General features: G+C 46.9%; 1 protein-coding gene and 1 long non-coding RNA gene across 3 annotated transcripts; both read right to left on the bottom strand.

Annotated features, from left to right (window-relative positions):
* Nucleotides 1–377: 377 nt before the first annotated feature.
* On the bottom strand, nt 378–947 carry LOC100822601 (cysteine proteinase inhibitor 10). Its single transcript, XM_003579524.3, has one exon. The coding sequence runs from the start codon at nt 924–926 to the stop codon at nt 537–539; it is 390 nt and encodes a 129-aa protein (XP_003579572.1). The 5' UTR covers nt 927–947; the 3' UTR covers nt 378–536.
* A 2,405-nt stretch (nt 948–3,352) lies between these two features.
* Nucleotides 3,353–4,854, bottom strand: LOC104585304. 2 transcript variants are annotated; one of them, XR_732954.2, is made up of 4 exons: nt 4,417–4,854; nt 3,946–4,068; nt 3,704–3,784; nt 3,353–3,592 (listed from the first exon to the last, which is right to left on the bottom strand). It is a non-coding gene; the product is annotated as an uncharacterized LOC104585304 (long non-coding RNA). The 2 variants fall into 2 exon arrangements; XR_732953.2 differs by having other exon boundaries at nt 3,946–4,854.
* Between the last annotated feature and the right edge of the window lie 9,679 nt (nt 4,855–14,533).

Here is a 14,533-nt window from a genome sequence, read left to right as displayed (position 1 = left end):
AGCAAGTGGGAACCTAAAAAAATCCTTGATAAGGTGGACATAGGAATCCAACCCAAGCAATCAAGAGCAAGGTGTAAGCAAGAGAGGGAGAGAGAGAGAGGACCAGATCGAGACGGGCTTGAACTTGTTGTATACGCAAAGATCCCAGAGTCAAAGGTGTGAGAGGGTTTCAAGAGAGTTTTCCAGCCATGATTAAAGAATTTGCACTCATTTTCCAAAAAATTATCTCTTTGGCCGTGATCGTTCGTTCTTTATATTTGGTTAATCTCTATATATGATCTCTCAGAAACTTTGGTGCCATCATCTAAGTTCACAAACATCACCCGAGCGAAGCAAATCGATCAAATCCACAAATGAATACAGATAAAAGATGGGCCATGCATGCATATTTGATGGAAGCATGTTTATTCATATTGTAGCAAATCGTCCCAGGGAACCGAAAGAAGGAGCAACAAGAAAGAGCACACGAAACCAACACGTTCGAAGTAAAAGCAGTACAGCTATGCGCACGGACGTAACCAGCGGAGCTAGCTTTGTTATTTGGGAGAAGGCGTGAAGGAGAGGAGTTCCTTTGTCTTCTTCTTCTTGAGCCCCGACTTGACGACCACCACGGCGTCGAACGGCGCGTTGCCTGCAGCGCGGGCCCTGGCGATGACCTTGAGGTAGTACTTCACCCCGGAGACGATCTGCTTCTGCGCCGCCTCCACGGCGACGAACTTGAGCTGGGCTGTGGCCGGGCCGACCCCGCGGACGAGGCGGTTGTGCTCGGCCACCGCGAACCGGCCCAGGGACTGCACGAATGTGTTCCTGCCCACGTTCTTGATGTCCGTCCGGCCGCCCACCACGCCTCTAGCGGGATCGGCGGTAGCGGCGGCCAGAAGGAGGAGGAGGAGGAGGAGGGAAATGGCTGCGGTGGAGCTGGCCATTTTCTGGAGTTGTGTACTGGTTGTGTGTTGTGGAGCTGGGGTGGTGCACGTATATAACCATCGCAAGTTTGGTAACAATAAAAGAACCGACTGTGACGAGGTACGGGCGTCGCGGTACGTCACTTTCCTGAAATTACAAATCTGCCACCGCTGTCCCCACACGCCTTTTAATTCCGGCTCCCGCGGTTTTCAAGCGCATAAAAACCACGTACCGCCCAAAAAAGAAAAAAAACAACGGAGCCCTCCTCGCTCCTCCTCCTGTCCTACGAATCTCACCACCACCCCCTGCCCGATCCGGATCTTGCCAGCGCCCACCGCCACTCTTGGTCGCCTCCACCAGCTCGTGCGCGTCGGCGCGTCCGTGTGCGGAAGGCAGCTGCGGACCCGTGGCTCCGTCGCGCGCCCCGACCATCGCCAACACCAGATCGTGCGCGCCGGTGGCTCCCCGCGGGACTTGGACGGCAATGGGATGAGCCTGAGGCCGGGATGGTGGTGGCCTCGCACAAGGCAGCTGGGACCGCGTCGGCACGAGCCATTGGTGGCCCTCCCGACAGGCAGTGGCGCGCAGCGACCAGTGGCTGGACACAATGTGTGGGCGACACGCGGGCGCTGCGAACGGGCGGACAAGGCTGCAAGAGGGCGCAGGCATACCGAGTGGCAAGTGGGAGCAGCGCGGGAGCGCACGGGCGGCGGGAATCTACCGGCAAAGGGGGTGCGCACAAGCGGGCGCCCACGCATGGCGGCACGATGCTTGGTGGCGGTATGAATCGGGATGGGGAGAGTAGGAGTTTGCACTCAGGATTGATGGAGAGGATATTCAGAGGGAGAGCGAGAGAAATTGGGAGAAGTGATTTGAGAAATAAAGTACGGAGTAGGAGTAATAGGAGAACAGGGCAAGGATCCATTAACAAAAAATTTATACTGCTGCTTGCTTTATGTGATGGCTGTTGCTGCTTGTTGTCTTGATCGATATACCGATGCTTGCTCTTTAAATCATCACCATATGGGAGGTCGAGCGGATTGGACAGATGAAAGTGATAAACGTTATCATTGCTACATGTTCTTCATTATTCATGATTATACTGAGAATGACTTCATGAATTCAGCAAAAAAGTTGAAAAACGCTCACACATAACTTTTCAAGTGTGGTGTATGTGAGAACAGTGATAACCTGGAGGTAGAGAGCAAAAGACTTGAGCATGTGTCACTTTCTCTTTACACGTGATATAGAAATAAGACATGTACAAAAGACTATGAGACCAGATTATAACCTATGAAAATAAACATATCATAATAGTTATATACATATGTGCTCATGAAACACGTCAACATTTAATTTGACGTTTTGATACAATTTTCTGTTGTTCCGTAGCAACGCACGGGTATTTTGCTAGTTAATTAATTACTCGAGAAGAAAATATATACTTTCTCGTTTGTAAAACATAAATAAAAATCCAAAAGATAAATAAAAAATTGTCCTAATTAAGTCAAAAAAATAGATTTGACCAAGTTTATAGAAAAAACAACTTAATATTTACTTGATATGTTGCAGAATGCTGTGTTGATATCTTTTATATTAATTTGGTATTGTAAGTGTTGATTTTTTCTATAAACTTGGTCAAATCTATTTTTTTTACTTAATTAGGACAAATTTTTATTTATCATTTGTAAATTCCCTCTCTCTATCTTGTACATAACCTAAAAACTCTTAATAAAAATGTGGTGCAGGTTGGCTTTTGCCCGCCGTAGTTTCCTTCAAAAAAAATCTTTGTTGATGCCTTGTGGAGACAGGAAGACATAATATCTACAATCTGATTGAAAGGTTACTCCGTTTGCTCATTACTCTTCCGATTTCTACGGCGAGTGCTGAACGTGCATTTTCTAGTATGAAGATCATTAAAACAAGGTTGCGCAATAAGATGGAGGATGATTATCTTGCCAATAATCTGTTAGTTAATATACAGGGTGATATTCTGGAGACATACACCTATGATGATGTCATTGTAGACACTACAACAAAATAGCCTTGTACGGACGTCCAATATAGGTAGTAAGGACGTTTTAAAACATCTCTAGAGCATGGTAGAAGCACTTCACAAAGCGTCCCTGGAGCGTCTTCTCACGCACCGTGTCAAAGATTGTAGAGACGCATCAAAAGCATGTCTATTTAAAAATGAGACGTTTTAATTACGTGACTACACACATAAAGACGCTTTTGTAGATTCATGGTACATGCGGTTGCACATCGTCTCTACAAATGTTAAGTCGCTTTATTTGCACACTGACGTTCTACTTTTATTATGTAAAAATGATTTATTATATATAAATTATTGTAATTAATTAGTATTGCTAATATAAAGAGAATTGTACTCCCAGAAATGATAAAACAGGAAAAAAAAAAGGCATTGCATATTGCATCGCAGGGGAAAATAATATTATACTCCCATGTACTTTACAACTGGTTTGTACAGCAGGAAGGTAAAAAAAATTACATGTCATTGGGAATATTTTTTCTAGCTAATTGTAACTAGCCGAAACCTATCTAGTAGCTTTGTAGTTTCTGCATTGAGAAACCTATACATCAGCTCCCCCATCTTCCCAGTTCCTCTATATTTTCCTTGGCAACCTTTTATTTTGCTTCTTCAACATCCTTGAATAAAGTTTTTCTGCAAAGAAAACCAAATATAAGATATACAAGTTAAGTGGGTATAAACTTTCCAAGTAAAGTATTTGTCAAAGGTACAGTATTAAGGAAAAACAATTTAGGATGCAAATACCTCTCAGAGTGAACATGAGGTCACAGAAAGTTCAGTTCTCTAAACCATATGCACATAATTTGTTCTGTTCAACATACATGACTGCAATTATAAATATAGGCATGATCAGTGCAATCATAAATAGATCTAAGCTTAGCTCCGAACAAATAATTGTTGCTAACCCAAGACATGAGAATTGATTATATCAAACTATTCATCCTAAATTTTAAATTAAGGATGGTTATGAAAACACAAAGAATCACCTTTGATGGAGACCAATGTGAGAGACCATTGAAAAGAATTAGACTCGGGATAAACGGGTTAGATTTCCCTTCCAAAATCTGTCCAGAAGTCTGGAACAATTAGTTTTGTCCTCTGAAACCTATCTGAATACAGTAAGAAAAGACACAACATTAGAAAATGGGGAGAATGGGACTAACACTTCCCGTTCTTGTTTATATATGTCTCTGATCTATAAATTAAGATTTCGAGAAAGACTGCAAGGAAATAACAGAAATTTACCATACGAGTGTACTAACATATAAAGTCGAGTATAACTGTAAAAAGAGAATGTCAGTTAACCATACAACGCTCTGTTATGTCAGTATGGGTAAATTCTCACCGTTGCATTGAAAGAGCAAAATTTCTTGTGTTTACACATGAACTGAACAGGTTATATTTGTTAATTTCTCGGCTGATGAATCTGCAATAACAAATACGGAGTAACATCATACCTTTGAGTTATCAAATTTGTTCAGTGACTGCTGACAGATCTCATGGTGACCCGCCCTTTGGCCTCCAACGAGCCACACGTGCCGCGGCCGAAGAGGGCCTGGTCGAGCCGACGGACAACGCCCTCGCAGGGGGGCAGAAGGAGGCGCCTGGCATCAGAGTCGTGCCGTCGTGGGTCGTCGTGGTTCTCGGTGGCAGGGCCAAGACCGCTAGTGCCGCCATGAGAGCAGTGGGCAAAGCGCTATGGCCTGGGGGAACAGGAGGAGGAGGGGAAGAGGTGGCCGGAGAGAGAAGGGCCGGCCTGCCGGGGCAGCGAGCAGTGGCGGCGCTAGATTAATCTAGGGTGAGATCTCGTGAGGGAGATGGGTATTTTCCAGAGTACTCTTTTTTTTAGAGAGAGAAAACACATGTTTTATCGGGGGTTGGGACTTGGGACCTGGAATTAGAGATGTACTCTGGTTAATGGGCCTGGGACCAAGAACATGTGACGACTAGGCATAAGTCTCATAAAACGTCTCTATTTACCGCCTGATCTCTTAAGTAAAGACGTAAAAAAAAAGCGTCAGTAATAAAACGTCTGTACATGATTGTTTTGTTGTAGTGAGATTTCAAAAGAAAAAAAGATCGGAAAGCTGACTTGTAGTATCAAGTATTCAAGTATTGTATGCCTGAACTTATCTAGCTGCTGGTCTAGCTCCTTAGGTAGCATCTTTTCGTATAGCTTCTTTTGTTTGTAGTAATACTATATATATGTAACTAATGAGAAAACAAAATTGAGGAACGACAAATATGCTATGAAGTGATACGATTGAGAGCAAAATTTTGTGTTCTCTTTTAGCTTGGCCCGCCCAAGAATTTGTTCGTAGCTCCGCCGCTGTGTATGGATATCATTTCACTCTCTACTTTTCATCGTTCGTCATGAACCTTAAAGCACAGAGAAATGTACTTATCTCTAACTGAAAAGCAGTAGACTTACATACAACAAAACCGTTATTTATTCAATATTAGATGTTGGTATTTTTTTAATAAACATGAAAGAAAAATTGACTTAGGACGTACTCTGTAGGTCTTATTTAATTTAGGACCAAGAGTATATGGTACCCTTAGAATCATTCAAAAAGTATTGAGTTGCTAGAACCATTATAAATTCTTTCAAGACAGCTTATTATATATATCAGCATAGGAATCACGTAGCAATCTAAACGTCCACCAAAACCTATTCAGTCCTACCGTGAGCTTAGGTCCTATGTTTTTTATGCTCGGTTTTACACCTGCGTTCCTATCATGTTCATATTTTCTTATTTTATGTGGTCTTAGAATCCTACAAAACCAAGAGGCGCTCGGATTTTTCATGTGCGTTTTGGGTTCTTGCAAGGATGCACTGTACTGGAGACCATTCGTTTTGTGTTCAGAACTATTGTGCTTTTCCGGTATGATATCCACGTTACGTTCTCAAAAAAATAAAAAAGATATCCACGGTACAGCAACGTACATTGCAGTTATTTTGTGTTTAGCACGCATCATCCTTCAACTCTAGTATAGTATGCGTGCTCATCTCAATTAATTATGGCAAGCCATTGGTAATGATGGGATGGTGTAGCATTGCTTTGGGGTTATTTACCTATTTGTAGGGGTGAAACCGAATCGGATTCGGTGTATAATGGTAGACACTACTAAAGAAAATCCCATCCGTGATCCCCCTCCAGTGGCGGTTGAAACGGACCAAAAAACAAACCGCCACTGGAGACCTCTCGAGGCATCCACGAGCGGCACCAGTGGCGGTGAACAGTGTCCCGAAAAAAGTCACCGCCACTGGTGGTCCATCATCAGTGGCGGTGATAACCACCGCCATTGGCGCTGCCCATGGAAACCCTAAAAGCTACCAATGGCGGGCGTCCAAAAGAACCGCCACAGATAGTGATCACCAGAGGTGATCACAATATCCAGTCGTCAGTATATTCCGTCAACAGAACGGGAAGACACTGACGACTGGGTATCAATGATCGATAAGAGGTGCAGCTGAAGCCTTTTTATGCTAGGAAGGCCATACGTAAAGAATCGAGGTGGGACTAAATCTCAAAATTGCATACAACAAGAGCACCAGTGGTGGTGATTATCACCGCCACTGGAGGTACACCATCAGTGGCGGTGATTTTGTTCACCGAAACAAATCACCGCCACTGACGCTGGCGCTGCTCGCGGATGCCCCATTTGTTAGCAATGGCGGGCACCTGAAAAAACCGCCATTGGTGAGTCCGCACGTAATGGGCTAGCTTCTCAGCCAACCGTGACCTTCCCTTGACCGCTGCAGCACCAAACTGATCGCGTTTCGTACTCCAGCGGCCTGAGAAGTCACTATTGATTGGTTAGCCACCGATAGGATGGGCGGCCGAATCCCTTTTATGTTGGTCAGATCGTTTGTAAACAAGAGAGGTGGGACTAAAGTTCTCGACAGTGGCGGTTATTCTATTTGCCCGCCACTGGAGACTAGTGGCGGCCGTAAAAAAGACCAGCCACTGGTAGACCACCCGATACATGATGGTGCTTCTCAGTCTCAGTGCTCTTCCCTGAACCCCTTAAGCACCGTCCGATCACTCGTTTAGAACTCAACCAGAACGGGGAACGCACTGAGCACTGAGTAGCAACCACCGGTAGGTGGTGCGGCGGAACCCTTTTTATGCTGGTCGGAACTCCTGTAAACTAGCGAGGCGGAACTAAAGTTGGGGAACTGCTGGTGGGAGATCACCAGTGGCGGGTAAGATTATACCCGCCACTGGTGAGACCTCCAGGGGCGGTTTATGTCTCCGCCCGCCGCTGGAGGTCACCAATGGCGGTTATTCTATTTGCCCGCCACTGGAGACCTCCCTATATATAACCCCGGTACGAGCGCGAAGCTATTATTCTAATTACCCACACAAGACGGGGCCTACGCCAGAAGCAGCCACGATGAGGTCCAAACGTATACGAGGAGAGAGAAGACAACAAAGAAGAAAGACAAGATTGTCCAATAGTTCAATATTTGTGTAATTTTCAATGTAATTTGAATTCTAACGAGGTTCGAATCTGAACTTGTTCAAATTTGAAAACAAATGCCGTAAATTTGTTCGCTATGCTCGTTGATGATTTTCAATGTAATTTCAATTCTAATGAGGTTCGAATCTTAACTTGTTCAAATTTGAAAACAAATGCCGTAAATTTGTTCGCAATATTTTTCTACTATAAATGCATATTTTATTTGCTTGTTTCATCATTATAAAGGAGAAAAATAAGTTTTTCAGCCCACCCGGGTCAACTAGGCTGTTCGGGTTCGGGCCTAGCCAGGCGAACCCGGGAGCAGCCTACTACCTACTAGGCCAGAGCGGACCCGGGCCCACAGGGCTGTTAACCGAGCCCACAAAGAACATTACAGGCACCGGGCCCACGGGCCAGGCGAGGAGCACAGGAGACAGGCGAGATGATTAATCGGAAGCTGATGCACAGATGGGAGAAAGCCTTATATGTTGGTTGAAACGCGTGTAAACTAGCGCGCGGAGCCCGTAGAAGGACAGCATTGAAAGGGCACCAGTGGCGGTTATTATCAGGAAAACCGCCACTGGAAGCAGACACCAGTGGCGGTGGTTTCGCTAAAACCCGCCACTGGTGTGTGCTACAAGACTTGGGATTTCCCAAATCTTCTCCAACTCACCAGTGGCGGTTATTTTCTTGAAACCCGCCACTGGTAATTATTTCAGAATGCACAATTATAATCCTATTATATTCTCTGTGTTCCCAAAAAATATAGAAGTTGTACTTTTGGGTGTATAGTAATAATTTTTGTTGCCAATACTAGTTTTAGACATTAATTCATAGTATTTCATACAAATTTCTGTGATTATGTGTGGCTTTGGTGCTAATTTAATTCCATAAAATTCAATTTTCATCAAAATGAGCTGAAACTTGGCATGGGAACAGCTCTCGGTCTAATGAAGCCACATGGAAAAAAATCAAGCCCAAAGTTGTTATAATGTTACAATTTGGATGTTGGCTTAGAAGGTATCAGAGATATCTAACTAGATGATCCCAATATGTTATTCTTATGGGCTTCATTTGGAATTTTGACACCAAACTTCATATACAGACATATTGTTGTGTGAGAAGCCTCCATGCCAAATATCAGACCATTCTGAGCAATTTTGTAATTTATAACAATTTTTAACCATGGTAAACACTACAAAAGCATAAATATTTCAATTTCAGCAATGTATTTAGCATTGAAATATTTAGTAATACAAAAAATAATTATTATACACTTGAAAGTACAGGTGCCATAATTTTCAGAAAGACACAGAATATAATAAAAATATAATACTAGAGCCAAAATAATAACTAGTGGCGGGTATATACAATACCACCGCCACTGGTGCGTGGAACAGGGATGTGGCTAACCCTCACTCCTGTTCCAATTACCAGTGGCAGGGATTTCACATCCCCGCCACTGGTGGTTCACCAATGGCGGGTATCCAGAAATACCCGCCACCGGTGGTCTCCCGCACCAGTAACCCTAGGAAGGGTCTCCAGTGGTGGGTATCCACGAAATACCCGCCACTGGAAACCCTTCCTATATATATTACAGGGCGAGACTTCGCGAAATTTTTGTATCCGAGACGCGCGTCTTTCTCACAGACCAGCAGCGCTCATCACCGAAACCCTAGGCGAAGCCCTGCCCAATTCCGCCGCCGCCGCCGCCGCCCTTCCCCGCCGCCGCCATGTCGCAGCCAGACAAATCCGGGGCCGGGGGGTCGCAACGGACGACGAGGAGCGGGAAGCCCCTCTCTCGGCAGGCCCCCCCACCGGCCGCCAGACCCGTCTTGCCGCCACCCGGCCCGTATCGCCCGGGGCGTGGCCCGCCACCTCCACCGGCCGCCTCCGCCCCGGCCATCTCCGCCGCCGACCCTGCGACCCCCTCTGCCCCAACCGCCTCCGCCCTGGCCCCCTTTGCCCCGGCCGTCTCCGCCGCCCCGACTCCTCCACCGGTTGACGAAGCCCCTGTCCCGGTGAGTCAAATTAGGGTTCAATTAGGGTTAAATTAGGTTCAATTAGGTTCAGTTAGTGTTCAATTAGTGTTCAATTAGGGTTAAATCTTTTCTTAATTAGGGTTGAATCTAATTGTTTATGTTTAGTTAGGGTTTAAATATTGTTGTTTATGATTAGTTCTATAGTTAGTTAGGGTTGAATCTTACTGTTTTTTTTAATTAGGGTTGTTGTTTATGTTTAGTTAGGGTTTAAATATTGTTATTTATGGTTAAGTATTGATGTTATTGCTGTTTATGGTTTAATGATACATGCATGTGATCCTGACCATCGTGTCGGTTGATATGAGGAATGTGGGCCCGGCCATCGTGCCGGGTCGTTGAGAAGGGTCCAGCCATCGTGCCGAGGGGGTATATGTGGGTGGGAGTTTTTTTTATGCAGGTATAACATTCGGGTAGACTCATTTGTTGTTTTGCAGCAATGGTCATGCCGAAATTTTCTTGTTTTACAGCATAGGTCATGCCGAATTTTTCCCTTTTTTAATTACTTTTATAAGTGTTGGATAGGAATCTCAGGCTCGCGTTGAAGCGGGGGCATCTTCCTCGGGCTCAAAAATTGCCATGAGCAAGGAGCAGTTGTTCCTTGAAGGAGCCGAGGAGCAGCTGCTCCTTGAAGGAGCCAAGGAGCTGAAGGAGCAGCTAACGAGGAAGAAGCTCAGGCTACAGAGGCGACTACTCAGTCAAAGTCCAAGCGGGGGGCGAACAAGGTGCCGACGGAGTCGTGGGTCGTCACAAGCTGAACAAAGAAAACTACCCGGAGGAACCGGTGGAGGCCGCAGAAAGATTCTCCAACACATGCAACGCCATCATACGGGTACACGCTCGGATCTATCAAAGATGGAGCGATGTCCCGGAAGCTGTGAAGCAGGACTGTTACGAGGCGGCATGGAAGCGGTTCGTGCCTGCCAATGATGAGATCAGGAGACGGTTGGAGTGGCGGATGCACCAAGTCATGAGGAAGGGCCAGAGCACGTGGCAATATAACTGCTGGAAGCTCATCAGCAAAGACTGGAAGACAGAGGTGAACAAGCACTGGAAGGGGATCTCGGAGGAGGACTGGGAGAGGTTCAAGGAGTGGGTCAGCTCAGATGAATTCAAGGCCAGCCAAAAATGGTACAAGGAGTTTCGTGAGAAAAGGCCCTTCGACCACCGCCTCGGCAGTCGTGGACACCCCGGAAAGGAGAAGGTGTGGGCGAAGGAGGACGCCGCATTGGACCAAGCCGGTATACAGCCGAGAGTCCCAACTTTGCTTCGCCGTGAGCGCTCCAGCAAATGGATGCGGTCGTCCATGACCGCAAATCAGTGGGCGGGCCTGGAGCCTATGTCAGAGAAGCAAGAGGCTGCACTCGTAAGGCCTCGTCCTGACATCTTCTTTTATCAGTTGGGCTTCTTATACTCACATATAACATTAACACCGTGCATGTTGTTTTTTGTATACAGGGTGCAATGGCAGAATGGGAGTCGGATGGCTCCCACTCGTCTATCAACCAACAGTGGGATGATGCCATCAGCTACGCTCTGCAACGAAATGAGCACGGGGGCCATATGCGAGGTGTCGGTTCCGGGCCCTTTCGCAGGCAGATGGCAAAAGAGCAAGGTTCCCGCAAACGCAGAAGGGCGTCCAGCAAAGAACAGAGCTCAGAGGACCTAGATGAGAAGATCCGGGTGTTGGTGAGGGAGGAGCTCAGGAAGCTAATGCGGCTTGCAAGGGACCAGCGTGACGTCGACAACTTCATCAATCACGGTGTTTTCCCGGAGGCACCCATCCAACCAACCCCACCCGCATCAGATCCGTCCCCACGAGGGAATAAGAGCACCTCATGCTCCGGCACCGAGTGCCAGCTTGACCCGCTTGGGCCATCCGACGAGAACCTCACGGTAAGCGTCTTCGCCCGCTACGAAAAATTGAGAAATACCACTATCATGCTCCAATCCATTAATAATGTTGCCATGTTTGTCATGCGCAGAAGGGCGTCAAATGCCGGCTACACATGCTGACGGTGGGGAACCCTCTAGGCGCGCGGGGGTTGCTGATGCCGCATACGGCCGTGGTGCACCACGTGACCCGGCGAGACGACATGGTCAGGGTGCAGGTGGACTCCGTGCTCAGGGGCTTCGAGGACGAACCGGTCCCTTATCCTCCGCATGAAGAGGCGACGACCCTAAGAGATTGCGTCAACTCCTACCTCATCTGGCCTAGGAGGTTGGTGGTCCTCGCTACGGAGCCGTCTCCATCTCCGTCCCCCCGCCTCGGTCCGTCTCCACCCGCCCGGCGCATGACGTCTCCGTCGCCGCTTGGCGCCTCACCCGGTCCTTTCGACTACGGGCCCGCAGAACGAGACTTCTCACCTGCGGCGGAGTGCAGAGACGACAATGCAGGCCAAAATCCTCCGTCGCTGCCCAAACCCAAAGCCCCGAAGCCATTCGCACCAAGACCTGTCCCTTGGAGAGCCGCAGCACAATCGGCCCCGTTGGAGAGCCGTCCAAGTGCCCCTGCTGGGATGCAGGTCCCCCAGAAACCGACAGTTCTGATTTCCTGAGACGCAGGAAAAACAAAAGGGGGACAGGCGGCAAGGCAAGCAAGGGCTCCTCCAAGGAGGCGAAAGAGTCGTCTTCTACGGGCAGACAACCAAAGACCGCACCGCAGATAGAAGGGATTTGGAAAGAGCGACCAGACATTCTGAAGATGTACACCCACCCCCGTGTTGGAGATAAATTGCCTAATGGGTCTTATTTCGTGGACAGGCGATTCTCCCAATTTTTGTTGTTCCACCCCGGACAATCGATGGTGACCCAGGATGACCTGTATCGCCTGCCACGGGAGATGCAAGAGATCCATGATAAATACATGAATGTGGCATCATCAGGCGTAGACCTCCAGAATCTGGAAATTAGGGTTCGAGTGCCAAAGCATTATGGCTTTTTTGACTCCAATACGGGGGAAATCCAGAAGGAAAATGACGTTACCTTCCGCATTGACTTCCTCGACTTGTTTCACCTCTTCAACCGCAAGTGCCTCGACAACGCCATATTAAGACTGTGGTGTGTACATTACATGAGGGAGGCCTATAGGGTGAAGCAATATGGGATGGCCGTCGCCGACCCCCTACTCTTCAATGCCACTTTGCTTGGTCCAGACCCATTGTTGGCCGAAAGTAGAAGGTTGGCGATTGAATACCTCACTCAATTCATCTTGAAGCACAAAGACCGCCCTTTCGTATTGATATTGTACCATCTACAGTAAGTTGTTTTCAATTCGCGTGAATACATAAATCTTTTTCCGTAGAAAGACTTACTTGTTATATTATTTGGCTAATACAATGTGCGTCTTTTTGTGAAACAGCGGCCATTGGGTGACAATCGCCATCTGCCTCGATATGGGAGGGGTCACATATTTTGATCCACTAAGACGCAAGGGGAATGAACCACAACGCGACTTTGGGTCCATCAAATATGTCATCGACTCAGCCTATCGCGACGCGGTGAAATGGTACGGGATGACTGGCTTCAGCCGCAATCCTGACGCTCCCCTCAGGCACAATTTCAACTTCCCCTGAGAGCAACAGCCTGAAGGATCCGTCTACTGCGGTTACTACTGCGCGCAGACTATTCAGCAGATGATCAACGACTTCAAGCCGAAGGGGAAGAAGACCTTCGAAGAAGTGAGGAATTGGTTTCTGGCCAATGCCGAGTTAGGGCACAACTCTGAAATTCTCGTGTACGAGATCTAGAAGGACATCGGCGAAATCCTCAACAAGGAGGTCCTCAAATCGAGCGAGGATTACTACGGCGACGGGATTGTCACCAAAAGTGGCTAAATTGTGTGGAATACTTTTATTTGTGGCTCATTCTTTCAAACACTTTGTATACACATGCATGTGACTTGAATGTTTAACTCGTGTGGAACTTCGTAATATATTTGCTGCTATTTCTATTTCTTTGGTGTTGTATATTGTGCTGCTGTTATTATCTGTGCTGTGCTGTATTCCTGCTATTTCTGTGCTACAGGAATATTTATTTTTATAAATAACTCATTTATTTTTTTCGGGAAAAGATAGTACCAGTGACGGTTAAGAACCACCGCCACTGAACACATAGCAGTGGCGGTTAGGCAGGACCGCCACTGGACAAAGTTCTAGTGGCGGTGGCCATAGACCGCCACTGGAAAATGTCCAGTGGCGGGTACTTCGCCCGCCACTGATGTACTCCACGCACTTTTCGGGTGGTGCATGAAGGATTTACAGTGGCGGTTTGCGGGTATTCGGTGGCGGGTATTTTAACCACCGTTGTTGATCTCAGAGAAGCAGTGGCGGGTATTTTACCCGCCACCGGTGTCAAAATCTCCAGTGACGCAGAGTTGGTGGCGGGCGTGATCACCGTCACCAACCCCATTTTTTGACCGCCACTGGAGGGGTTTTCTGGAGTAGTGAGATGCGGAAACAAATACCAAATTCCATACAGTAACTAATAGCTCAACACATAGTAATGCACCGGGAGAGATATGAGGATTGGAATCGTGCACGATAGAGAGATGGGATGGGATACAGGAATCATACAGTATAACCAAAGCTGGGCTTGAGCTTTTCTTTCATTGGGCCGAATAACAAAATCCGGATAATCCGAATTATACGCGCCGGATAATCCGAATAAAAATCCGGATAATCCGGTTTCCGCGGATAATGCCGGTCCTGTATCCTATTTTGTATTCGACAAAATTATATGGTATATGTTTCCGTATCCGACCGGATCCTGCCGAAAATTATCGGATCCGGTTTCACCGCTACTTATTTGCAAGTTGCGAGGCAAACCCCCCGGACAAACAACTAAGGCCAAACTATGTGCAGCATCACCACTACGACCATGAAGGCGTGTGAACCATCTGAGGTGCTATATCCAGGAGGAGACGTATAAGCATCCAGTGGTTTCATGTGCCCAAATCTCTGGTTTTGAGGATTTGCATTGCATTATTCTAACGGCATTCACAGTCTTTAAAAAACCCACCTCTATAAACACTTCTAAGCCTTAGAGACCGCCTCCAAGCACTGCAAGA

Source organism: Brachypodium distachyon, chromosome 5 (assembly GCF_000005505.3).
Source record: "Brachypodium distachyon strain Bd21 chromosome 5, Brachypodium_distachyon_v3.0, whole genome shotgun sequence".
Classification (NCBI taxonomy): domain Eukaryota; kingdom Viridiplantae; phylum Streptophyta; class Magnoliopsida; order Poales; family Poaceae; genus Brachypodium; species Brachypodium distachyon.
This window is presented reverse-complemented; position numbering and strand designations above follow the sequence as displayed.

Coding starts and splice junctions, on each gene's coding strand:
- LOC100822601 (XM_003579524.3), bottom strand. CDS start 926: ATGGCCAGCTCCACCGCAGCCATTTCCCTCCTCCTCCTCCTCCTCCTT.